General features: G+C 41.0%; 1 protein-coding gene across 2 annotated transcripts; it reads right to left on the bottom strand.

The window, feature by feature from the left end:
• Positions 1-112: 112 nt before the first annotated feature.
• lzts1 (leucine zipper, putative tumor suppressor 1) lies at positions 113-15,321 on the bottom strand. Of its 2 annotated transcripts, none has more exons than XM_067607190.1 (9): positions 15,070-15,321; positions 5,960-6,292; positions 5,723-5,860; positions 4,271-4,427; positions 3,776-4,167; positions 3,480-3,653; positions 3,178-3,309; positions 1,796-1,990; positions 113-1,530 (listed from the first exon to the last, which is right to left on the bottom strand). In XM_067607190.1, the coding sequence occupies exons 2-9, from the start codon at positions 6,188-6,190 to the stop codon at positions 982-984; spliced, it is 1,968 nt and encodes a 655-aa protein (XP_067463291.1). In that variant the 5' UTR covers positions 6,191-6,292; positions 15,070-15,321; the 3' UTR covers positions 113-981. The 2 variants fall into 2 exon arrangements, with proteins under 2 accessions (XP_067463291.1, XP_067463301.1); XM_067607200.1 differs by lacking the exon at positions 15,070-15,321 and adding an exon at positions 7,810-8,144.
• Positions 15,322-27,720: the final 12,399 nt, after the last annotated feature.

Raw genomic sequence — 27,720 nt, 5'->3', positions numbered from 1 at the left:
TTCCGTTCCTAAAGAAAATAAATTGTTTCATATAAAGAAATATGTTCAGTGGAATTATACATATTGAATGAGTGATCTCAGGACTCTTACATATCACCTGAAGAGACGCATGTGGCATTTCCTTGCAAGATTCATTTACTGATCTCTGAAATGTTGTCTGTAACACAAACTTTGAATTTTCACACAATACTAACAAAAACATACAGCCAGTGCAATAAAGTCTTTTGACTGCACTATTGTCTGTTTGACTTGCATCACATGTCCAGTGTTGAATTGAATTTAGGGGTGAAAATGCATAACAGTTGACACTTAACATGTATTTTGAAGTGGAATGTGTTTTTCATTGGTGTGGATATAACAAATATTCACATCATAAGACTTAAAAAATGTAAAAAAAAAAACAAAAACAAAAAAACCCCAACTTTTTTTCCATGCACAACCCCATAAGAAGATTGGACAGTGTTGGACCATACTGTAATGTGGATACACAAGACCAAGTAAATTAAGGTTTAGGAACCCAGACTAACAATAGATGATATATCACTGTCATTGTCCATGCTGGTAGGGACAGATGTTAAGCCACTATCATGCTTATCATGTGTTACCATCAGACATTTATCATGAAACATATAAATCAGCTATTGTCTGGCCGGTATCAATGAACAACTAATAAATGGTGTTTCAACTGCATGATTTGAATGAAGAGGGATCCTGTTAGACGGTATGGTAAAAATAAAATATAAAAAATATTCTCTTTTGAACATTAAATAACTTAATATTTACTTTTGAACAAATAGTGTAATCACAAAAAGAGTTGCACATTCTATTAAATAACCCTACTAGAACGATAATTAGCATTGAAAATGACCTCCAGTGGCTAGTGTGTGATGTCTCTTGGTCCGTGCAAACATGTAAATATCTGTGGTGAAAAAGTTAGTGCCAGTATTTCCTATACTGCAAGCATGTTAGTGAGTTTTCCCGTCAAATCTCTGTGGCGATAACGTCGTCATATGTCTGTAACCCTGAGCTGTAGTTAATGTCCATGCCTAGCTCTGTCCGGCTCTCCAGTTCAGCAGTCAGCTCCTTCAGGATCCTCTCCAGGTCCTGGTTCTTCTTGTGCATCTGCAGGTAGTTGATCTGGAGCTGCTTCTGGTATTTGATGACCCTGTCTTTTTCCTTGTTCCACGTCTGCCTCTCCTGCTCAAAGCTGTCGGCCAGCCTCTCCTGAGCATCCTTCTCCTCCCTGAGCTGCTGCTTCAGTCTCTCCACTTCTTTCTGGAGGGATTCTGTGGAGGTGTGTCCCTTGGTCTCCTCCTCCTGGCTCTGGATGGGAGAGTCTGACCCTTGGATTAGTCCTTCCAAGGCCTGAGTCTGGGCATTGGCCTCAAGTTGCAAACTGTGTTGCAGCCTCTGCTCCTTTGCCATGGCCAGATCTTGTTTCATTCCCTGGATGTCTTTCTCCAGTTTGCCCACTTTCTCTCTCAGCAAATCAGCCTCATTCTTCTTGCGCTGAAGTTCATTTTGGCAAACCTGAATCAAAAATGGAAAACATTCAGACATAGGCATCAATTAAGAAGAAGTGTTTTGACTGATATTACTGTGGCCTAGTCATGTGAAGTGTCAAATAAGCTCTCAGTCTGCTAAAACATGGACATTGAAAGCAGTCTGAAGGTCACAGTTGAGTGCAGGTATCCTTTTATCTTTCATCTTACAAGCACTGTGTGGGCATTTTATTCATGTCTGTATTTGAACTCAATTGTGCAATGGATTGTCATTCAATCATAAACAGATTAACCTCAGCCTCTCTGGTGCGAGAGTGGAGCTTGTCCCCGTGGTCTTTATTCTGTTTCTCAAGCATCTCCGTCTTTGCTGTGATTTCCTTCAGTGACACCCTGAGGCTGACTATCTCATTTAGCTTGTGGCTGACGTCCGCCTGGCAGTCTCTCAGCTGCTGCTTCAACAGTGAGATCTCCCCAGCCTTCTGGCACACCTACATTTGAACAGAAAGAATTATGAAGATCAAACAGTTTTATATTGTGTGTTTTATATATCTATCCCAATGGGGCAGTTAAAGGAAAACTCCACCTTTGGAAACCGTCACATATCTTCTAATTTTAATTTTCATTGTTCTTCAAGAGTTATTTTCATTTTGATATATTTCTCTCCATTTTGCCTCATATATATTTTTACAGTTATAGATTTTGTGCATTTTCCTTAATGACAGTTCCCAGAAAAGGAATGTGAGCCTGTTGAATTTTGTTTTGCACACTGCCTCATAAAAGTTTGTGAAAATAATACAAACTCCGAAATGCTGAACAAATGTTATGGACATGAATTATTAAATTACATTCCTCTATCAGGAATAGATGGGGAACACTTCGTTCACATTTCCATGCCAAAAGTAAGCTAGTAATTCAATAATCCAGCAGACACAGAGCAACATTAGCATTCATTTAAAGCCACCTGACAAATGTAAGTTCAATATTCATTCTTCTCTTAAATCTGGTCAGGTCTCCACCACAGCTCAGGAAGTGGTGGTCTCCAACTAGTCATCAGTTAGTACCTAACTCTGTCTGTCCACTGTTTGGAGCTGGGCAGGTAGTTGGTAGTTTACTTGGAGCTTTTTTGCCACAAGCTATGGCTGGCAACAAGGCTAATGAGAGCCACAAGACTGAACCAAAACAAAGAGCTGAAAGGTACAGAAACGCTCTCATGAAAGAGCTGAGGGGAACTGCAGACAGAGTTGGGTGATAATTCTCTGTTGGTTCATCAGTATGAATGGCCCTTGTCACACATTCATTCAGTCACACATTACACATTGTCATTTGATCCATTGCTAATATAAAAAAATAAAATTCTTTGGAACAAACGGTCTGGCTACAAGATATAAATGTGGGTACTTGGAGAGAGTTACGGTGATAGAAAAACCCGGAGGTTTGACATAAAAAAGGCAACACTGTAGACTACTGAGGCAGATGTCAGTGGAGAAGTATTTTTGACTCTTTTATGACAGATTTCTCTTTGTTTTTTGAACAAAAATGGTGAATTTTTCTTTCAGTGATGGATGAACATTATGTTCCCACAACTCAGCAGCAGTCTTCAAGGTTGTGCCAGATTATGTTGTGTACTACAGTGTTTCAAATCAAGCTGGTATCACACATATGACTCATATCTCACCTCCCACTGCGTTTCCTCGAGTGTCGGAGCGAGTCGTGTGCTCTCTGTCTCGTAAGACCTCAACCTGAGCTCAACAAGGTCCTTCTCTCGGGTTAGCTTCAAGAAGTCCTCCTGAAGCCTGTCCTTCTCTGCCTGTATAAAAGTTTCATTGTGTCATTTCACTAATTCATGCAATTTTGCAAGGTGTGGTAAATCTATACACCTGCTGATGTTTTTTTTCTCAAATGAAATTAAGGTAAAATGCTGAATTTAATTTGATTCATTAATTGGTTCATTTGATGGAAAAAAGGAAGTGGGCTGACCTGGAGCTGGCTGACCTGCAGCTGCAGTGCTTGCTGGGTTTTTGCAGCCATCTGAGACACTTGTCGTAACTTGGTGGAGCATCGCTGCTTCAGCCCTTCCATCTCCTCAGCACAATACCTTTGCCTCTCCTCAAATAGCTGACAAGTGTCTGCTTCCTTTTCCTCAAAACTCACCTGTTATAAAGTGAAGACATCTCAGTAAATATACTCAAACAGTAATGTACAGTCTTACAACTGATAAGTAAACGTTGATTAAGAGCACATGCTGTTTTTTTAGTTATATGACAGCATGGTACCTGTAGCTCCTGCAGTTCAGTCTCTCTTTCCAGCAGTCTTTGTTCCAAATTTTCAATCAGTGACTCATCTGTAGTAATAGGGGACCGAATCCCACCTGCAGTTTCAGACAGAGGGCTTGGCTCATCTGCAGAAAGTGAGGAGCCAGCCTCTCCATTAGCCTTTGATGCCAACCCTCCGCTGTTTAAACCAGCCCTGTAGCTACAGTCAAGGTTAGCACTATTTCCGCTGACCCATGGAGGGAAATTGGGTTGTGGTCCCTTGCTGAGGCTGCTTGCGGGAGCCGAGCCGCCATCACTGTGACTGACAGGGCCTGCTGAAGCACTTAGGCTGCCGCTGGTGCTGTGGGTGGGAAGGCTTGACATAGAGTTACGTCCAGAGTCAGAGAGAGTCCCTGAAAGGAAAAGAGATGACGTATTACTCAAGTGTAATTTGTCATTCAACCCAAATAATTCAATTTTAAGGCAACAGTGTATCAATATGGTATAGATAAAGACCTGAGAAGGTATCTTGCTTATTTCTATTATCTGGACTCCTTGCTTTCTCCAGTGGGCCGAGGATGTGGTCCAGGCTGTTGTGCCCTGTGGAGGTCGTACTCCTGGGAAACACAGGCTTGAAGGCAGTGGACCGGACCAGTGACTTCTCAGCAGTGGTCTAGAAGAGTGAAATGACACACAGTCAGGGATGCGATTCCTTATTTTTGGTTTTTATATTCAGTGGCTCCTCTTAGTAGACAGCCCGGCAAAAAGCAAGTCCTCTTGTACTGTTACAGAGAGTACAAAGAGCTGAGGATGAGTCACATTCTAAAACTTGAAAATCATGACTGGCTTTGGCGGAGATAAATATTGTCACGTGCTGGAAGTCTGTACAAATGAAAGGGATAGATTTTTTTTCCAATCATGTCTTTTCATATTAGAAATAGAACCAGTGAAGCGTGTAGAATTGCCTCACTACAAGCTGGCAGTATTAAAAGCCACACAGCAGTAGTTGCAAGTAAAATTCACTGTCATAAGAGAGAAAACTCATTTCAAAGATGAACTTATACTCCACATGCCCCATCTGTGCTGTCCAAGAACGTCACAAGCTGTATCATACCTTCCCTCCTTTCTGTCCTCCTCGCCTCCCCTCTGCATCCCACATCTCTCCCCCATGTGCTGTCTGAGTGAAGATGAATAGCCCTTTTCTGTGATATTAATAATATGAGCTACTGCTGAAGTGTAAGAGGTAAAGCTTGTGAACTCAGCATTCCTTCTCACTGACTTCATGGCTGGGATATGGGATGCCTTTCCCTGTTTTTTTTCTCTCTTTCTATCCCTGATATCCCGCCCCTCTCTCTCTCTCTCTTTCACTCTCTATCTCTCTCTTATTTCTCTCTTATTCTCTACTCTGTCTCATTTAAAGCTGCTTCCTATTCCTCTACCCCCCACCCTTTTGCCCCTGAAGAATAAAGAACTATTGAAGAAGAGACTCAGTTTGCCTATGTATTCTTGGCACAGAAATGACTTCTCTGAGAAGATCAAGGCATTCTTAGGTCACTAATCTGGGAGGGGGTGATTAATAAGCTGGGAAGGTTCAACACAGGTTATGAGGAATGGCTGCTACCTATTAAACTACCTGCTGTGCATGTTTTATCCTGAACTTCACTGTGAGGTTTTCTGTCTGTAGCAGTTATGCAGTAGACTATAACTTGTTAATAGTTTTAAGCAAAAGTTCCAGTCAAGCAAAGGTACATTTTATGAGGCTATGACAATAGCTATTAATAATGATAATAATAATAGTTTGTATACCATGTTTTAAAACAGAAAAACAGAATGTCTTTAATATCTAAATCTAATATTCTTACTTCGGGAAATATGGTAGTAGCTTCATGTTTCGTCTGTACACTAAACATACAGACTACTACCAGCAGCCAGTTAGAAATAGAAGGTAATAATAGGTAAATTGCTAACCCTCTCAGTCATTTTCCCTGACATGAGCAGCAGTTTTGGTTGTAGATGCCCATCTGATTCTCCATCTCTGTTCCTTCGACCTGTATGTTCTTCCATTGATCCTCCTCTGTGGTACACTGACCTCGGTTTATGGCCCACCTTGTATGGAACAAGACATTTTATCCAAAAGCAGTGCAATAGTCTACGTTGTTATATCCTTACATTATGTACATGTTATTTGAAAGCATGTGAGCTGACCTTGATGTAAAAAAAATCTTCACTTCGTCCTGACCGGGAGTGTGACAGGCCTTTAGAGAGATGAGTGGATGAAGAGGAGCCCTGAGTGAAGCTGCACTTCAGTAACCCATCAAGGCTGCAGCCTCCAGACTTTCTATTGTGGTTTGTTCCCCTTTTTAACCTAAACTCAGATGCCTTGCAGTGTTTGCTGTCGAGGCTGTTGCCGCTGATGAGGCTGCTGACACTACCCATGGTCCTGCAGGCATCGGTGAGGAAGTCCAGGTGGTCAAGTCACACAATAGTGAAGCGAAGACTCGACTCATGACCCCAGAGAAGTATAGTCAGTAACCTAATCTGCAAAACAAGATGACAGACAATAAATACAGAGAATATAGTTTAAATGTGTTTTTCATGAAAGGACTAAGCCATGTCATAGTTTTCTCTAATGCAAATAATTAATTTTTAGTGTTGTTTATTTAACTTCATTGTTTCCTGCCCAGTCCAGACATGCACTGTTGAAGCAGGTGTGTTCACATTTGCAAAACAAACATACTGAAAAAAAATCCATCTTGGCACTCTGGCACTCTGCCTGGCTTTGTGTGTCTAGATTTATGGCTCGGCCATTGAATTTGACAAATAACCCTTTGGATTCCCTTCCTCTAAACAAACTGGCAATTAGGCTACTTACTGCCTACTCAACACTTGGCTGGTGGTGCCATCTGAATAACACTGTGCAATCATTTTGTATTTACTATTATACTTGAGAAAAGTATTTAGACAGTCAATACAGAAATACAAGTTTTAATAATGTAAGTAGCTGGAATTATGATTGATTGGATGAAGCACAAAAACATGGCTGAATTTCTGTTGTTAACATTCTTACTTGTAATCAGCAAAGAAGTTTATTCACAGAGGTACTAGTGATGCTCTCTATTCATTGTCCCCATCTCCCTTTAAAAGGCAACTAGACCCCAGATGTTACTAGTCATGATCTCTTACCCTCAGGGGAAAACTCCTCTCACTAGTTACTCCATGCTGGCTGATCAGGCCGGTGGGCTCCCCTAAACACCAGGTCCTCAGCCTTTAAGCAGTTTATAATAGCCACAGCAACAAAAGCATGTGACTAATGTCCTACCATAAGTCACATATTAGTGTACATTGCATTTGGCTTGAGGCTAATCCATAATCATTGGTTGCACAGTGGTATTTGTAAGATACACATAGCTGTCAGTGTCATTCTTCCTGAGATATTTGATAAGCATGTTGGAAGAGAAAAACCAAGAATGAAGGAGGGAGCACTGATCAAGCCTGTCACTTTTCATAGCCCAGGAAACAATTATAAGCAAGATGAGACATGTGCAAAATAGATGTTTCATGATGAGGAGGATAATGGGATGCATCAGAGACAGACAGCAAGTGAGACAGAGCAGCATGCATACAGAAGGAAGAGGCTCATGGTAGAAGGAAATAAAAAGCTGACAGGTACAGCCTTTAAGGTGAGAATGGGAAAGGAAAGATAATCCTAAATTGCATGAAGCCTTCTAATCATTAACAAATTGTACATCTAGTTGGAAGTCTTCCAGCGTGATTTTCTTGTTCCTTTGGGATATAATTCAAAATATATTCTACAAAGTAAACAGCTGAAACTGTTGAGTAATGGTATATGATGTTAAATCTGTACCTGCACAAATACAAAGCAGTCCCCTCTCCCATTGATGTAAACAGTCCCTGACACATCTGTGACTGCCTCTATTCTGCTGTGCCTGGATGTCTGCTGCTAAATCTAAACCCCAGCCTTCACTATCACTCTCAGATATTAGCATCCACCACTGACATGGGACTGAAATAATGAAACAATAGATTTTACTTACTAAGCATCAATCTCTAGCAAGGCCTCTGCAGAGTCATCTATCCAGTCCTGGAGAAAGTGAACAGGCATACATGTGTACGTCTGTGTGTGTATGCCCTTGAATGAACCAGCAGCAAATGCAATCCTCACACTATCACCACAGCCAGGACGTCTGCTAACTGCTCCGTGGAGGGGGTGGGTCTTCCAGCTTTGCATTATAACTGACATGTAAATTCAACTTTGTGTGGGTGTGTGTGTGTGTGCTTTGGGACCTCCCGCTCCCCCCCAGGGGGGCCAGTGTACAACATGTGCTCCCATAGAACCGGCGTGTGCCGCTCAAGTGATTAACTCCCAGCCTTCACAAAAGATCTTTTACACCCCCCCCCCGTACCCCCTTCCATTCCCCACTATCACCCAGACACCCCCCGTTTCTGCATCGACTAAATGTGTAATAACCATTCATCCTTCCCTCCCTCCCTCCTTCTATCAGTCCCTCCCTCCATCCATCCGTCCCACTCGGTGCCCTGCACCCACCCTGAACAAACAACACTTCATCTGAAGGAGAAAAAAAGGCGCTTGCCCTCTATCTTTTCCCTCTTTGTCTGTTGAAGTGTGCCGCTCTTTGTGTGGACTCTTGTGTGCCGGTTGATGTATTCTCCCCAAACAGCCCAGGACCATATTTGAGTGTTAAATAAATGACTAGTCCCCACAATGAGAGGGCTGGAGAGCCTCAGTTTTATAGTGATTTACCACCATCCTGCTGCCGTTATTCTGTTTGTTCAGACATAACACACAGACTCGCTCTCTCTCACACACCTTTACACAGCCACACAAACAATGCACACTTTTCACAGTCTCATTGGTAGTGTACAAGTCTCTCTGAGGCAGCTGAGTGTTCAGCGCCCGACAGAGTACACACTGTTGACAAAACACCTTGTGGATGAAATACAATCACACACCGTGACAGGACAATACACAAGGTACTGTGTACCAAAAGATCAAACAACAACAACAGAAAAGATATGGCCCCTAAGCCCTGCTGCTGACAAAACACGTGTAAATCTTACATCCCGTTTTTGTCACAAGTGAATGTATACTTTCTCCTAACGTGAGGAAAACAGACAGCTTTGCCACATACCGTATCTACAGATAGCAAACTACTGATTCATTGATATTATCACACAAAATACAATAAAGAAATCAGATATTTTTAAGATTGAACTAATAACAAACAGCAAGAAGCAGCATGACCTAATGTGATCTTTCAACATCTGCAGACAGAACTGCACTAAAGTTTACATCATATTACATCATTATACTATCTGAAACTAACTTTTTAAACATGGGGTGTTTTCAAAGTATTTTGACCCACTTATGAAATAATATACAGTATCTCTTTAGATAATCTTTCTCAGCAGCACTTCTCACTTATCCTTTCAGTTGACTTCCATTGTTCCTCAATTAGTCCCATCCAGCCCCTTAAGACTGTTTGTCTGAGCAATGGCCCTACCGCTTCACTTTTATGTTCCCTTTCACTTGTTAGAGAGAACTAGTCAATATCAGTTCACGTCATTTGAAAATCTTTCTATTCCTCCCTCCATCATTGCAAATTTTAATAAGCAGTACAAATAGTCTGACCTCATGGCTTTTGAGTAGACAGTGTGATTTAAGACCTTTGGTGAGATGGGATGGGGGTGTGCATGCATCTAATCTGATATTTGATTGGCTGCATGTTTTTCAGTGTCTGCACAAAAGAGTGTGTGCACTTATTTGTCATCTTTGTGTGTAAGCAGGGGGTGGTGTGTATGGGCGGGGTGCCGTCTTAGCTTTCGAGCCCCAGCTGACCTGCCTGACACAAAGCCCTGCCCGCACAAGACCAGCTGACAGTACACCCCCCCAAACACAGACACACTCACACAGAGACACACACTCGCAGAGCATAGCCAATCCATTACCACAGCCAGTGGAAGGCAGCAGTGTGCTATAAAGGTCCAGGATTTATACCTGTCTCACAATAACCATGAAACTCTGCTCTGTTTTCACTGTACCTCTGCACTGCCATGGTGCCAGATGGCATCACTTTAATTCTCACTGTCTATATGTTAATTTCTAACAGATGCATAATCTATCTAGTTCAGTGTGTCTGTTTTTTTAGGTCAGTCTTGGACAGCTTATTGTTCTTTGTCTAGAGTCTAGAGTGCACATGGAATTTTATATACAGTATCTTTTTATTTGAACCTGTGGAAACACTGTGTGTCTGGTTATGGTTTATGCAATTTATCTCTAATCATCACAAAGTTTAACTGTTAAGTTTATTTTGTGGAATCTCCAATAAAAAAAACCCTTTCATAAAACAGTTAAACTAAGAGACCATTCATGTTTTATCTGTTGCTCACAATAAAGTTTGAATTTTAAGATTCAAAATTTCTGCAAACTAAACATAAAGTTGATAGAGAACTTGTGAGGGAAGCTTGTCATTGGTGAAAACCAAGGCAGCAGAGGAACAAGATATATAGAATTTTAGTCCCTTTTATGGATCAAACTGCATAAAAACTGGATCCTACATTTCCCATAATACAACTCAATATAAAGCATATTTTCTTTAAACCCAGTAAATGCCAATATCTTTTAATCTCCATGCCCCCAGTTTCCAACACAGGATTTCTGTAAAAAATTCTCAAAGTCCAAACTACCCCGATGACAACAGGCTTATTTTTTTGGACTATAGGAAGCTCCCTCTATAAGTCATTACATAACTGTTTACACAGGCCACATACTGTATATTCCCCATGATGACTAAACTGATCTTGATGTTTCAAATCAGTTTCTTTGTTTCTCATATTTTACAGACAGCCATGACTTTTGACTTATGTGAGTGCAGCACCTTGAAGAAGCTTAAATTTACTTTACTAGGTCTACTTTGTCAAAGTTTGGTTCATTCTCATCATTGTGAGATAATACTAGTACTGTGGATGAAAGGACAATATTATTTTTGCAGAGGCAACACACTACCATCAAACTGACATTATCATTTCCACATCATCCATGTTGGCTCATCCTCGTGTTGATAAAAATGTAAGGATTTATCACTAAATGTTATGTTATGTATTGCAATATGTTTTTAATAGTTTTTGCACAACAATACTCCTCTGTGATTTTTTAATATCCAAATATCTGTGGCAGCCTGGTAGATCAGGTAGATTGGATGATAGGAGAGGTCTGAGGCATACTGTACAAGATATATCAGACTGTGGCAACACAGGAAAAAATATAGTAGTAGAAATTCATCACTGGTTTTAGTCTTTTAGGGGAATTGCTGTTAATATTAATGAGCTAAAATAATACCAGCCTTATCCTAGTAAGTCAGTAGCGTGTCCCAGAGTCTACCCACCTGCATGTTATAAATGCTGTTTCAGTGAGTTCTCTAGAGAATCAGGAGAAAAACAGAACTGTAACCAAAGTTTACACGCTGTAAGAATCCCAGATTATACTTTTAACTCTGTAGGAGGCATCAATCTAAATCAATCCTTATTATGCTGTTCGATCCCCTAAATGCAAAACGCGGAACATATTGCTCCCAGTGTGATGTAACACGTTAGATAACTGGAATCGATCTGCAAAGTAACTGATGACTCACATGTAATAGAGCAGGCATTTCCCCATTATCCCAGTCATGACACAGTGGAAATTGAACTCACAAATTAAAGCAAGGGGATGAAGAAACAGCTCACATATGGCAGCGGAGAGTACATTTCCAGAGAACGATAGGCTGATAGGTTGAATTATTGAGAAGTAATGCTCTGTTTCTTTTTCTGTCATCCTATGTGGCCTGCCAGGGACCCAGTCACACACACACAAACACAAACACACACACACACACTTTTACTTCCTCGTCTTGTGTCTTACTCACTGTGGCTGAGTTGTGGGAATGAGTAATGTGGCCTCCAGCAGAACATCAACTGGGAATGAAATGTGGGGTACAGAGTGCCATCTATCTTTCACTTTCTCTGCTAACACATCCATCTACTGACCAAGCACACACGCACACACGCACACACACACACACACACACATCACGCATGCACACACAATGGCATCCAATAGCATCTAATTGGGTAATCCTTTTAGTGCATTGTAAAGGAGATTGAGCATGAATAGGGCTTCAATGCTGAAGAGCAGAATACCAGACACTCATTATCGCCCCAAAGTAAGGAGATGGAATACCAGGCACGGAGAGAGAGGCACAGGCCAAAAGAGAAAGAAACAGACGTGGAAAGACAGAGTGTATATGTGAGCGAGATTTATATTCTGAGGGGCTAACATTGCATTATACACTGATGAATGTTGTATTGCCCAGCAGTCAAACAGTGTCTCCTCTGTTCAAGGCTGGAGGGGTTTGGATACAGAGAAAGCTTTTAAAATGGCATTTTCACTTCAATCATATGAGTAAAACATTTAGTGCTCATTAATTCCATTTCGGAGTCTTCTATTGGCAGTCATTTGGCCTTGTCTTTGACAGGAGACCAGCTTTTAGTGATGGACCCCCTATTGAAATTAGATTGCATTCAGATGCTATTATGTGCATTCAAATGAGACATTAGGTCATCCAAACAATCCACCTCCTTGGGTATTAATAGATAAGGAGGTTGTCTGCACTACTCACTGGGTTTGTATGGCTGGCCAACCACTGTTCCTATAGTACAGACATTTGCATAACCTTGGCAGCTGGAATATAGAGGAAAATGTATTTTTAATGGAGTCTAAATGGGAACCTTTCGCGAAGCGATGAGGAGGGGAATTGATGCTCATGAATTTAAGGAGTCTTAAAATTAAATATCTGAATTTTCCTTTTATATTGCTTTATTGAACTGCATCCACCCATACCAGATTGAATATTACCCTACAATATGTGTCTGCACTTTTCTGTAATGCTTCAAACTTATGCAGCACCCTGGAATCTGTCCAAAAATGGTTTTAAAGTGTTGTATGTGTCTTCTGTTAGATCACCGGCCCGCTCCATAGTCATAAAATATTTACTTGTAAGGCTTTTATCCCACTCTAAAAACAGCAAGAGAAAATGTACTGTAACATGTGAATGTATTTTTAGACAGTTTGAATTATCACCCATCCATTACCCACCAATAATTTACCTTTTCCATTACCCATCACATGTTTTTAGCAGGCTGTGTCATTTATGCATGATATGACAGCCTTATAAATATGAAATGTAAATTTGATGGATTGTCATAAAAGCTTTGTTGTGGTGTCAGATTATTACTTAAATGATAATTGAGTTTCCAGTGAGGAAGGCATGCTTGTTGTCTAAATGTAGAGGGTACACTAGTAACACAGTTTAGTTTTGTAACTCTCTGTTTTGTCAGGTTTGTCAAAAAGATAAAGACTGGACCATAAAATTGTATCCCAACCACAAATTTGAGATAAAGACGTTGTTTTTAAAGTGAATGACAGTGAATTATGAGCTTTACATAAAATCGACATGTCACACACACAGTCGGCGCACCATTTCTCAAAAGTCTGTCATATACATTATTGTTTGATACGGTATCACAGTGGAATGACATGCATAGGTAGGTGGAAAAGAATGAGGCCTTTCCTGGCACGGGGGCCCACTGACCCTGCAAGCTGAAGACTCACTGATAAGGTTGTCATTCTGGAGCATAACCATCCTCCCATCCTCCTAATCTGCTGTGGCTGTGTGTGTGGATGGTGTAATGTGGGAGTAAGAGAAGATACAATGAGCTCACTTTCAGGGGTCTGTATCATTCTGAAAGCAGCTGGAAATATGTGCTGCAGGCGATACCTGTGCTCAGCTCCAAAATAAAAACCCTCTGACCTTGTAATGCTAAATTGTTCATTGTAGGGACAGTCTGAGGGGTCATAACTAACAAAAGTCATGGCTGATATTCACGTGCTGTGCACAGATGCTCAGCTTATTCCTGTAACATGTGAATGTAATATTCTTTTAAAGAGGTGCAATACACAGAAATCATAACTGAAAAGTTGAAAAGTCTGTAAGATTGTCGTGGGATGAAACTCACAAAGCTGTTGAGATGCTGCACTCCACTGATACAGAGCCTTCACTCAAGAAAGGATGCTGTATTTGGGTATCTGGGACAGTTATTTTAAGAAGCGTCTTCTTTAGCAGGTCATGACAGCTCCATTGGTTTGTCACACACTACAGATATGGAACTGAGCTGCATTAATTCCCACAACAAAATGCAAAATATGAAAAGTATAAAGAGCTGTTTACAACAACAAAAGGAATTCTGTATTGCGAGTAAGAAAAACAAATAACTCAGCTATGCCTCCAAAAGACAAGGAACCTGTCTTTGCTACTCTCATCCTGTACTCCCTGTCCTTGTGATTTTGTTTCACCCCTGTGTTTTTCTCTGTACAATACATTTCAGTACAGAGCAATGCTGAACATGCCTGAACAGGTGCCCCTTTACTTACCCATTCACCTTGTCACCAGCACAATGTAATTCATGATCCCCCACAGGTCTCAACACATGCATTACTGTACAGGTGTGACAGTGCTGGAACTGCAATGTTGTGCAAAGGGCGAATTATTCCCCAGGCAGGTCTCTTCCTCGTGTTCCCATTAATTATATGACAAAATCATGAGGATATTCAAGAGCAGTTGGGCCAATTACTTTATAGAATCACTGGGTGGGACATATATAGATGGACCCACTTAATTCATGCTTAAAACACCTTTAACAACCGGCTCCGTGTCCAATGCTATTTATTTCCTGAAATTGCTGTGTATGGTGCGACATTTAAATAAATCCCCATGCTGCTCCCTATAATTTCACCTGTTTAAAAACAATAGTTTGTCCAGTAATGGCTGTGCTGAAAGTACAGAACATGATTGGCAAAGAACTGGAGAGAAAAAAAAAAAGTTGAAAGCAGACATTTCATCTGGAGTTGGCATGCCCTCAAACACAGAGATGATTTCACTTTGAGATTCAGCCTGCATATTAAAAGTAGTAAAAGACTACTTGGACGGCTCCCATGCTGAGCAACTTCAGTTCGGATAGAATGTTTAACTATGTGCATAGACAAGCAAACTTTCTGTGTGCTACTAAAACGAATCCACTCTTATGTGTACAAACATTGCTAACAAACTACATGAAATAAGCTATATCAAGACAGCTCCACTTAACAAATCCGACTCACTGACTCTGTGCCATCATTTGCCCCCGCCACATCCAATCAAACAGCCATAACCTTCCTTCAAGTCCGGCTGGAGGTGACTTACCTCCATTATAGTCAGCTTGACACCACTGTCACAGTCACTGCCGCTGCTTCCAAAAGCTGTGGGGATCACTGTGGACAAACCACTTTCAGCTTGATACTAGCTAGCATTGCTGGTGTGGACAGAGAGAAATATCTGCTTTTGTTGCTGATGTTCTTTCCTGGTCCCCCTCTCACCCCTCTTCACCACCTCGTATGGTGCAATCAGTCCGTCCCATCTCCCATATACTGAACACTGTCACATTCCTCCATAAACATGCTCTTTCTCTCTCTCTCCCCCTCCCTCTCTTTACAGTGTATCCTTGTTGCCTCCCTCCTAAACTCCCTCCCACTCTCTCCTTTACTCTGAACATCCAGCACTCCCTCCCTCCCTCCGCCGCTTGCCTCGTCCATCTCTTAAATACATTTCTCTTTACTTCTCTCTTTCATCATTTGTTCTCTGCATCCATTTCTCTCTACCTGTCTCTTCTTACTTTTCACCAGTCTTTCCCACTCTTCTCTTTTCCTGGCATTATGCCCTACGGCTCTGCTATTCATCTTAAGTCAATTCACTGCCTCTGTATGCCTACATACAGAACATTATCCCTGCCCACTCTTCTCAGCCGCACAGTATGTAAGTGGTCTAAATATCTCCGGGTTTGAGTGTGCAGCTTAAAAAGTGTCAGTTATAAAACATTTGCAGTTATTTAGTTTTATTAAGTGTGTCCATTTGTGTGACTATGTCCATGTGAAACTGTGCAGCCTATATGTGTGCACCTGCACATAAATCAGTAAGTGGCTGCTGGGTTGATGACTCATCCGTGCTGTTACCCATAATACTTTGCTGCTGTAGATTTAACCTGCTTCACTGGTCCAAACGACTCCAGTAGCTCTCTCACTCATAGGAAGCCATGGGCAGATCTGTTGTGTTTTGGTTTATTTATGTAACAGATGAGTTGAATAAATGATCAGGATGGCAGTGCACAAGTTGTAACCCCACTGCACAGTCTTGGCAGAATATGTGTTTGACATGCGAGCGCATTCTCCCATCTCTCAGCTCTCCGCTCCTGTTTTGTCTCTCTGTGTCCATCATTTGCCTGTCTGCATGTCTCTTGTTTTTGTTATCTTCCTCTTTCTACTCACTTTCCTCTTTTGCAGTTTTCCCCTCCTTTCTCATTCTTAATCTTTCGTCCCTAAAACTCTCTATGACTGCTGCATCACAATTAGGAGTATCAAAACTTCCTGTCTCTCTCACAATTAATATAATAAAATAAAGTTTTGAGTTACTTGAAGAATTTTCTGGCGGGGAGCAGAAAGTACAATATTCCTTTGCTGTCTGGGCATGTTTGGTAGAGATATAATGACTGTTGCAGACTTCCTTCTGTGTTCCCGGTGTGCCAATTTGTCTCGAAATGATATTCCCCCTTTAGTCTGGATAATGATATGTAATCAGCGGCCAGGAACACAGTCAGGAGCATCGCCTTTTCACACAGTGGGTGCCAAAGATGTGTATGTCTGTGTGTTTGGATGCTTGATTCAAGTCTGTAATCTTAGTTGCCACCAAGGTGTATTTGAATGATCTAAATTTGATATACTTCACAGTATCATTTTCCCCTTTTTCATACTGCTGAACACACCCAGATTATTCCCGCATGCATGACTGTGTGTGTGTGTGTGTAAGTATGTGTGAAAATGACAAAACAACTGTGTTGTCATGACAGAGTACAGCAGTCAGTGTGTGTCAGTGTGTGCTCAATCTTCAAAGGCCCTAAATCTGACCAGTATCCTGCTCGCCCTCTCAATAAGCATGAGTCAATGTGTGGGCAGGACTGTGCATTTGGGATTGTGTGTGTGTGTATGTGTATGTAATTCATGGTTATCTAAAAGCCTGTGTGCTTTGAAAGTGTCTGTTTTCGTACATCAGTCTAAAGGTATAAATAATGGTGTGCAGGGTTGTTAAAAATAGTTATTGATTATTCATGTACCTCAGCCCCCTTTGTGAATTTGTGTATGAGAGCGTCAGGAGTGTGTGTGTGTATATGTGTGTGTGTGTGTGTGTGTGTGTGTGTGTGTGTATTGGTCTTTGCATATTCAAACTCACCGTCATATAAATCTTCTAGCAGGTCTCTAAAGATCGCATTACAGGAAAACAATTAAAAGATGTTTGTGTTTTCTGCTAAAGCGAATGAACCAGCGTGATTACTCATGTGAGTTTTGTGTTTGGTGTTTTCCGTACTTGTAGGAGCGGCTCAGGCTGTCAGACTGGGAAGGGGCTGCAGCAAGTGATTGGATTTTATGTCAAATTTGCTCATCCAGAACGTGCCTCCTTTTCTTGGCCTGGCCCCATCTCCCTGCTTATCTTCACTCATCCCCTCACCCCCACCCACACCCCCCGCACCCCACATGCACCCACACACTCAAATAACACATGGAGGAAGATCAATACCTCGTTGAATAAAAAGATCAGGCATAATGTTGTTGACCCAGCTGGCCTGAGAAACTCACCCTTGTCAATGCCGGGTGACATAGAGGCTGGACACAGCTGGGTTGCACTGCACAGACACACACACACACACACACATACACACTACAAGCACATATATAGATCACATATATATATAAATACACATGTATATACACATAACCTTAAATTCACATTATCACATATGCACACACATTCAGACCCTCTGGATTTTATTGAACCAGTGCCTTAACACATATGGAAAACCACACACACACACACTTTTTCGCAAACCGCCAATCTCAAAATCCAATTTGTTATGTAAGCCTGCTCCATGTTTGCACATATGCGTTCTTTGGCACACTGGTGGATGTAGGCAGCTGAACGTGAAACCAATATGAATCAATATTACACTGGAGACTTAATAGACAATATCAAGTCACAAAAGTATCACATATGGAGCAAACAGACAATAACTGTGTGATTTACAACCCTCATTTGAAGTTTCATTCCAAAATGAAAATGTCTAATGAAGACTCTATTGGACAGAAACATGAAATTAAAGTTGTTGTTTTACAATTTAGCAGAGTAACACAGTTTTTAAAATCAGTTTGGGTTTCTTCATCTCATATCAAATAAGATAAAAAAAGAGTACAACATGCTTACTCTTACAAAATGATCAGCGGAAATCAAAGCAATGCTCCATGCTATTAAACTCGTCTTGCATGCTTACACACAATTTCTATTTTTGATTTCACAGACAAAATAAGTGGTGGTTTTAAAATATTAATCAGCAAAATTATTCCAAAAGGATTTTATATTTCAACCCTCTATAGTTTACAACTTCAACATAATTATTATCTCTGAAGAATCATTTTTGTGGAGAAATATTTTCATTAGAAATTAAAGTTCCATTTCCCGCAAATAAGATCCAAGTCATTTATGGGAGAACTTCATAATGGTAATCGACAGTAATAAATGAAAGCCAAACCTCTTCACCACGGGAAACTTCTACTCTTCTGGGTCGTAAACAGGTAGCAGTGACATTGACGCTCCAGTTTAATTACCGTGAACTACTCCCCAGTGCTCCTTCTATCTCTCTAATAGCATTTCCACTGCTGTCTGAAATGGTTTGTGGGTACTACACAAGGCCCTTCATCATTTAAACTGTCTATTTGGGGAACATTCACCCCTCCAGAGCTTGAATCACTCAACCCCTCTGAAAAAATTATGTATGCATTTGTCTGATGTAGGTGCCGCTGCACTAACAAGCTGAATGGCCTTCGGTAATCCTCAGGCCTTGGTCTTTTCTTTCTTTCTGAAGTGCTTTTCTTTTTTTTCATCTTCTGTCAAGGCTGACAGCTCCACTGTGTATCAGCATGTTCACCTGGGGCCGAGTAGAAGGGCAGATAGAGATAATATTGACAGAAGTTGTAGCCAGACACAGATAAATGATGTCACCCTGGAAAAGACAGAAGTGGAGAGGAAAAAATGGATGAGGAGGGGGAAAAAACAGACAAAGACTGTGAGTAAGAAAAGAAGGTAAAGAGGCCGAGGCGAGGTCTGAGTGCACAGAAGTAAGGCTTGAGCTAAGGCTTTATTGATTCTGTTGGCTTTGTCTGTCACTGCCTCAGAGGACACAGTTGGCCTATGATGTATGGCTGCTTCATCCTCTGCCGCTGCAGAGAGGGACACAAGTCAGGGAGTCAGGCACTACAGGGACCTTCTGTTACACTGCTTGTACAGCAGGGGCAGGGCAGCCCTCCGAGCCCTGTACATCACAACTCCACTGAGAGCTGGTGTGAACCAGAGAGAGAGCAAGAGAGACATTCACCTGCTTGCTGACCTGTAAGAACACGGCTTCTCGCTGAACTTGATAAATCTCCAGCACAGGCTGCCAGACAACAAACGACATAAACTCATCATTAATAAGTAAAATCCATACACAGATTTTCATTTTCCCCCGGCATCAATATGTAGTACAACTTGTCCTGCCCATTGCAAGAGATGAAGTGAGGCTCTGCACACATACGTATACACACACAGATGCTCACACTTCAAAGCAGTGATAGCTGTCTCTCTCTGTGCAAAGGCAATTTGCTCTCCCCAAGATCTCTCTCACCGGCAGCATATAAATAAGCCTGGCAACAAGCGGTCAGAGCACACAGTAACAGCCTGTCAGGTTAGATGAGGACAATGAATTTGTCCGTCTGTCCCGAACACCTGATGAGTGGTACAATTTGAGAGGATAGTAGGCATTACACACCTAGATGCTGATGCTGTCATTAACGTACGCGCACAAACACATACAGGGGTTATTAGTATTGATTTAATGCACCTTGCTCAGCTCTGCCAAACCACAGTGTGATGAGGCTTTAATTCATCAACACACTCTCTGTGTTGAAGGTGTTGGGCACACAACCAGGACAATCATTGTCTCCATAGACGAAGAAGGATTAACTGACTTCAGATAAAAGTATAAGGCTAAACACGTACAGATTTGCTAATCAATATACACCTTGACCCCTTAAAAATGTGTATACCTGGGAGGTTACTGGTAGGACAGTGTTGCCTCTGGCGCTCACTGAATCTTTGTTGAGAGCTTCCAGCTGCTGTTTCACCCTCATTTTACCTTTCAGACTAGATTTGCACATAATCCTATTAAGTCTTGAGGTTAATAGAGGAACTGTTGCTGATGATTTAAATTTTTGATGCAGGGGCGTAGAGGCAGAGGGTGACTGTGCCCATATGCAGTGCAGATGGATCACTGCCAAAGTCACCCTGATCTAGCTGTTTTGCCCCCCAGGTGTTATGTGCGTGATATAAATTTCACAAATAAAGTCATTCATCTCTCCCTGTGGTTAACACTTCAGAGGCTAACAACAGATAACTGCTTTGAGGAGTCTTAAGCATCTGCTAATAGGGATTATATGGAGTGTAACTGAGCTATAAAGTGCAGAGAGGTGCATGGTCAGGTAGCGTGAACAGAATAGTAGAATACCCCAAACACCTCTTCCTTCCAAAATCTGTTTGCTCCACTGAACACACTCTAGTGATGTTAGCAAGAGATGAGACAATCTTATTGGTTTCTTTAGTTCCTTCTAAAGATTGATGGTGTGCTATATGTAAATTACGATAATGGCTAACCTATAGCTGACTTTTGGGCCTCATGCCAGCTCAACAAGTGTCTCAGTTGAATCATGAATATGGCAGTCTGTAAGCCAGTGGTTATTACTTTACAAACAGGGCAGGCTGGTGAAAAATGGCCTTCACTATCATATAATTAAGCCTCTGTGAACACTAGCAAACAAATGTGTTAATACTTGCCATACTAATTAAAACTGAGGCCCTGCTGCACTAATGCACTTATAAAAATCCTGCTGTAGACATAATACCAGCTTGTGATTGCACTTTATTCATACTGTTATTTTATCCGTCTTTTATTCTCTGCTACAAACTGCTCATGAGCTGGTGCCTTAAAATAACCCCACTTCACACAACCTATTTTCCTCAGCCATTTTGTCAGTCCTGATCTTTCCTGATCACTTTATCTTTTTTAGCATAGCTAAACCAAGGTGTATTGACAGTATGAGGCTGAACCGCACAAATCAGCTCTTTAATGTGTGAAAGAAAAGACAAATTTTGGAGCCATTGCAAATCTTCAGCAGTGGCGTTAAAGAATGCAGAGAAGTTGCTTATCAGCTTCACAAGGGGGCACTGTTGCCATTCACTTCATAAGCCCAGGTCACCTCATACATAATTTTTCATTTTGTCTTCCTCCTAGATGATATCATACATGAAATGAAATTATGTTATTCCTTATAAGCAGGAGGGGAGTATTAACAACAGCTTCCCCATTTCTCCCCTTGGTTAAAATTAGCTGAGTGCTGATACAGGGGGCAGTACCTCCATTGTGCTTGCAGCACACAAGGTCCCTGTTAATTTCCTAGCTCAGTGGCGAGGCAGTCATTATCTGAGGATGGGCATCTACAATGGATAATTATCCTGGGAAAAGGATTTCAAACTGTGGAGAAAATACTGCTTTCAGCAAGGGGGCCTGAATACACAAAAACACTGGCTAGCAGTTAGTCACTGCCATTACGTCTTTCTATATGCCTTTTTCCAAACGCCCAGTTGTGATTTGGACCAACCCCTGACAAAACAATTTTAAAATCACTCTCTCTTCCATTTTTTCCACATAATTCTATTGCTATTTTAAATCTCATTTCCAAATGAGCTTGCTGGCTGGAGAGACCAGATAATAGAGTGTGTAATTTGAGTGGACCACTAGGCAGAACAGGAGAGTGGACACAAACACAAATACGTGCGCGCCAGCGCGACACAGGTGCATACACACAAACACACATACACACACACACACACACACACACACACACACACAAACCGAAAATAAAAGAAAATAAAAGTTGAAACTGTGATATGTTTCACTCACTGTTGAGTTGATATCGGTATCAGTGTTTTCAAAGGCGGCTTTTTGGGAGTGTGTTGGTTGTTTTAAATTGTCTCTTCCTTGGTGAGAAAGCATAGTTAAGTCCAACATCAAACACTCTCCCCGAGAGTCCATTTATCAGCACAGACACTCTCACTTTCATACAGTGACTTATAATTTTGATGAATAGAGAGGCTACTCAACCCTGATAAGAATCCACTTCTACTGTCAATCATTTTATCAAGAGCCGAAAGATAAATTACTAGACATAATGTCATGTCAATGTTATCTCTGCCTCTTACATGGAGATCAATACTGCAGTCAATTTCCTTGTGTTTGAGGGGACTCCACTGTAATGGTTAAAGCTGAGGAAGAAGTTTAAACAGATCCTGGATCAGAAGCAGTTTGACCCTACAGTAGCAGTTCAGTTGCCACATACACCCTATGAACCATGAGTAAAAAGTATTATTATATTCCACTGTGGACTTGATATCTTGTTGAAAAAATCCTACAGAGATTGATTTGATGCCCAGCTGTGCTGTGCGGTAAACTCAAATAAACTCAATCATATCAGACCAAAAGAACATTATTAATGACTTGGAGCAGCTTCACACACATACACACAGACATACCCTCTGCACACTATTCCCTTTTTCCAGTTATGGTGATGATTGACCCAAGCAGGCAAGTGAGGAAGAAGCCAGATCTTGAAAAATACATTATATCCTAATATGGTTATCCCTTATAAGCAGATACAGGTTAAATAAAGTAACAGAATTTCACTGTAGATTGGGAATAAGCGGATGACAACACTGTTCTGATTTGTTTCTGGTGGACTGGTTTAGCTCAATATAATTGGCCATACGGCTTGCAGAACACAGGTGATTTACAGATAAGTGGGTCTGCATGGGGCCTGGTCCAAGCTAATGCTCAGCCACTAACGTCAGCAGTTGGTCTCTTTTTCGTTTCAACTCATTAGACCTGAGTGCTGCAGGGGGACGGGACTGGGAACGGTAGAGCTGCAACTCATAGAACAACCTTGCAAGTCTAGATCTGTAACTTGTTGTAACTTCAGAGTGGACTTCAGCTATACCGAACTTGTTTTTGTGACTTGCAGATGTGGGTGTGGGGGGAGAGAAAAATGAGAAGAGACAGTAAGTGAGAATAAATATCATAATACATTCTGGGCTCTGTCACGCTAAACCTGTCACTGTTATTGGCATACCGTAGTTTGGGATTTTTTTTAACCTCCTCACAGTCTCAATCCCCTTCCAAAAGACACATCACTATTCCAGTAACAGTGGATTGCGTGTCCCATTTGGCTGAAGATGTAAGTTAAGATTGCTAAAAGAAAGACAATTCCAGCCAATGGTTTTGCAAATTGATTAAACATCATAGAATGTGTATTACAACATTTATAGTCTCCAGTGCTACAGTTCTTGTCCTTAAAATACCACAACTATGGTCTATCTTTGCCACGTCTATACTCATATGTTCCCACATTTCTGAAGGCTACAGTATTTAGTCACTTTTAATGAATCATTTAGATAAGAAAGCCAACAAGGAGTATGAAATGTTTTATAATGCTATGGCCTTGGGTGGTGTGGTCTTCAGTGTATTAGCTGTGAAAATGCTTGAATGTTTATCAGAAGAAGTTTTAATGTCTGGCCAAAAATCTCCCTTAAAGTCAGAGCAAAAGACAACAGCACTTCTGTTGACAGGAAGCATTCGGAGAAACCATTTCTATGAGAATGAATTGGCAGTATTGTGTTTGTCCATTATTGCCTTATTGTCTTCCTCCATTAGCTGGAACCATCATCAAGCAGCTGTTTTTTTTCTTTTAGCATACTTGACCTCGTCAATTAATCACACACCCCCTTCTTTTTCCATGAAATGTTCCCTCTTCCTCTCTTTACAGCTCTATATCTCTCCATATTTCCTTTCCATCTCATGGAATTTCCACTGATGCCTTTGTAAGAGGGAGCACTCATCATGTTGGTGATAGAAAGCCTGACAGATATCGTTATTCATTTATGATAAATACATGTACATTTCCTGCAAACATACCACATTGATCCACCTCATTATGCATTAAGCCTTCCAGCTGTGCTATTTCCACTTAACAGTATCCAGTTAATGACTCAAAATATTTTCATGACAGGGATTTTTTGCTGTTTACGATTAAATATTATATGAACGATTAATAGAAGAGTGTTTTAGGGCTGCAACTGGTTATTTTCAATATTGATTAATCAGTCAATTGTTTTTTTTGATTAATCAGTTAGTCATTTGGTCTATAAAATGTCACTATTTCCCAAAGCCTGATATGCAACCTCAAATGTCCATAACCCAAAGATATTCAGTTTCCTATTATAGAAGCCTAAAGAAACCAGAAAATAATATCCTTTAATAAGCTGGAACGAGAGAATTTGAATATTTTATCTTAAAAAATGAAAAAACGATTGATCAATTATCAAAATAGTTAGCAATTAATTTTCTGTCAATTGACTAATTGATTAATCGACTAATCCTTGCAGCTCTAGAGTGTTTGTAAAAGGTTTTCTCTTCTTCTATTTGTTCCCCCCATCTAATACGCAACATTTTTCTGCAGAAAGAGTAATCACATTATTTAGCTCCAATCTTCAAAACTATTTTTATTTACTATTATATTTATTGTCATTTGTAGCTACAACATGCAGTATTTGGTATTTGTCTGTGCTGTATCAGTATTCACCAAGAAACTGCTGTAGTGGGAGAAAGAGAGCACAGAAAACTGACTTAGTAAAAAAAACAAAAACAAAAAAAACCCCGTCAGCCAGGTATGTGATTTCTCACTTTTTTGCTATCTCCCTTTTGCTCCCTCTCTCCAATACTCCACTACACACACACACACACTGCATATATAGGCCTCCCCCCTTCTCATCACTATCTGTAAGACATCACCCCTCCCCCTCTTTCATTTTCCTCAGTTTCCCCAACTCTCTCGTTATTTCTCACTGTCCGCATCTCTTCCTCCACCTTTCCTCTTTGCACTCCCCCCGCCTTTCTTTCTCTTTTTTTTCCCTCTCTCTCTCTATCGCTCTATCTCTGCCCTGCCTGATGTGTGGTTGTAAGAGGAGGTGTTCTGACCTGACATTGGGTTTGTTCAGCATGTCCATCCGCAGCAGGTGGAGGCCCTGTGGGGTCCTCTGGGCTCGGGTTGTGTTGGTTGTGAAGTGTGGTTCTCCAGCCAATATGCTCATTCAAAATACAAACCTGGAACTCACCTCTGAAGGGGGTTTTGCGTGGCGGTGGGGGGTACAGGGGTGAGAAGGGGGGTTCATCATCACTTCTTCCTTCCATTCATCTCTTCCACTATCAGCTCCTCTTTCTCTCTCTCACCCCCCCCTCCCCGACCCCCCTGTCCATGTATGCCTCAATGCATACATAAAGTACACAGACTCAGGATAGCACAACGGCCCAGGGCGAAGACCTAAAAATACAAACTTCAACACACCCTTACGTGAAGCTACACACACACACACACACACACACACACACACACACACACACACACACATGCACGCACTTGCAATATCACACTGAGATTCCCAGAGCTGCTCTCTACCATTGCACTAAGCTCTGCATGTTCACCTTTACTCAGACTTTCTTTCCACAAAATAAATCTCCCCGCCATGCTTTCACTGTGGTTTTTGATCTGAGCTTAACTCTATTGTGTTTTTAGCTGGACTACAAACTGCAAAAATATTTTGGCTCTCAAAATCTCTTCTCTCTTCCTTTCTTTCTTTTTTTCTTTACGTTAATGAACGCTCTCGCCATTAAGGTGCACTGCATATGTTGAAACGCTATATCACCATTTAGAGCTCCCAATTTATTAGCTGCTGATACTGATAAATGCAAGATTCATTATGATAATGCATTGTTATCAATATCAATATTGTTTGATGTGGTGAAATGTCATCTCTGTCATAATGAGTGATCCCCAACAACTGCCACCTCATTCCAGCATCCAGACCTGTACATTTCCCCCCTGCTTTTGGTTGCGTAACACACTTAAATATTTATAATTCATTAATATTATTTGCAGTTGTATATAATATGGCTGTTAAAATCAGGAAATAAATAAGACCACCACCACCACAGTTGCGGCAGATTTGCTGGAGCAGTGAAATACTCAGTTTTACGGTAATTGATGAAGCACTAGTGTACAGTATTTCATATGCTGAGTAATTTTCTAATTGGTTGAGGGGTAGCAAGTTGTTGCGCAGCCCTGCAGCACCCTCAGTGAGGGGAAACACTTGCTCATCAGAGAGAAAGAAAGGGGGAACGGAATGTAATGAATTGTGAACCTTAAGATATTCAGCATGAACTGACGCTGAATTTTTAATGAAAATCATTTTTTTCTGAATACTAGTCCAGAGATAAACACTGCTGGACTGCTCACTGTGCCTTTTCCTTTGCTTTATAACAGTGATGTTTTACTAAGATTGGCCTTCAAAATCCTCCCCAAGTAATTAGGTCTCCTACAGCATTCCTGCTGGAATACGTACAGTTCATGTAAATATGATTACAAGTCTGAAAGACACTCGCATCAGGTTATATGTGTGTGTGCCAAGAACGGGCTGGTGTGTGTATGTCCACAGAGAGAATGCAAAAAAGAAGCTCCTATATTGGCCTCTTCAACAGTGTTGCACAGAGATATGGATTGAATATATTTGCATAATGGATTTCCACACCTTACAGTGTATTGTATGACTTTAGTCTGATGTTTTAGATAGTTGAAGTTGTGGGATTAGATGAAGAATGTGTAGAAATTCTGTATCACGGAGAATGCTGGCACAAACTAAATTTTCTATCATCGAAGGAGTGTAGAAAATGTAATTGAAATAGAGTTGCTGTCTAACAATTCCTTCCTCCCACACACCAGGAAATACTGTAATCATGTAATCAAAAGCTGAAAAAGCAGACTGCAAAAGCCAAGTGTAACCCACAGAAATCATCGGTGTATTGCTGGGTTTTGTTTTATCTGCGGGTGGTGTCTTGATGGGTCATCTGCTGCTCTAAATTCAAATATTTCAGTACTGAGAAAAATGGAGGCTTATTTTTTTTTTTTTTTGAGAGCTCCCGTAATCCAAAAATCCACCCATACCATTTTAAATCACCACCGGCAGCAGGAATAATGAATCTTTCACTATGTGTACGTCATAAACATGTAAACGCGCTGGGCCAGGAGGTGCAAGAGTAATGAGAGGCAGTCTAAACAGTCTGTCATCATCTATGCCTTTAGAGTGGGTCCTTTACCCGGGCCCCTGCAAAGTATATTGGTAGCATTATAGCATAGCGGCCCTCAATTTATCAATAAAAGAACCGATGTGTCATTCCAGCAAACACACAGCCGGCATTTGCATTCAAGATAACCAGACCTGTCATGTGAATTTTATACTCTGTCTCCTCGCTCTGTTTGTGCTGTCCCTCTTTCTCGCTCTCTTGCCTTTCGTTTTTTTTCTTCTTGTTGGAAATTTGGATGAGAGCTCCTCCCTTGGGCCACGTGGCTCCTCATGGACCTGAGTCCAATGTAATATTCAGATGCCATCCTAGTAAATTAACAATAAATTATTGCATTACACCACTACTTCTATTGTATTCTATTGTATTCTTTTCATATACAGGCTACTTCCCCACTCTCCCACTAATGCCACTTCCCATCAATATTGTTGCATGCTGCCTGCAGCCAGCACTGATACTAACTTTGGTTCTAGTTTTCC

Source organism: Thunnus thynnus, chromosome 2, assembly GCF_963924715.1.
Source record: "Thunnus thynnus chromosome 2, fThuThy2.1, whole genome shotgun sequence".
Lineage (NCBI taxonomy): Eukaryota > Metazoa > Chordata > Actinopteri > Scombriformes > Scombridae > Thunnus > Thunnus thynnus.
Note: the sequence above shows the minus strand (reverse complement) of the source record. Positions and strands in the feature narration are given on the sequence as shown.

Bases quoted from the DNA above. Each gene is read 5' to 3' on its own strand.
- lzts1 (XM_067607190.1), bottom strand. From the start codon at position 6,190: ATGGGTAGTGTCAGCAGCCTCATCAGCGGCAACAGCCTCGACAGCAAA. The intron at 4,428-5,722 runs GTTAGCAATTTA...TCACTCTTCTAG, and splicing joins CAGGGAAAATGACTGAGAGG to ACCACTGCTGAGAAGTCACT. The intron at 1,991-3,177 runs GTGAGATATGAG...GTTCAAATGTAG, and splicing joins TCGAGGAAACGCAGTGGGAG to GTGTGCCAGAAGGCTGGGGA.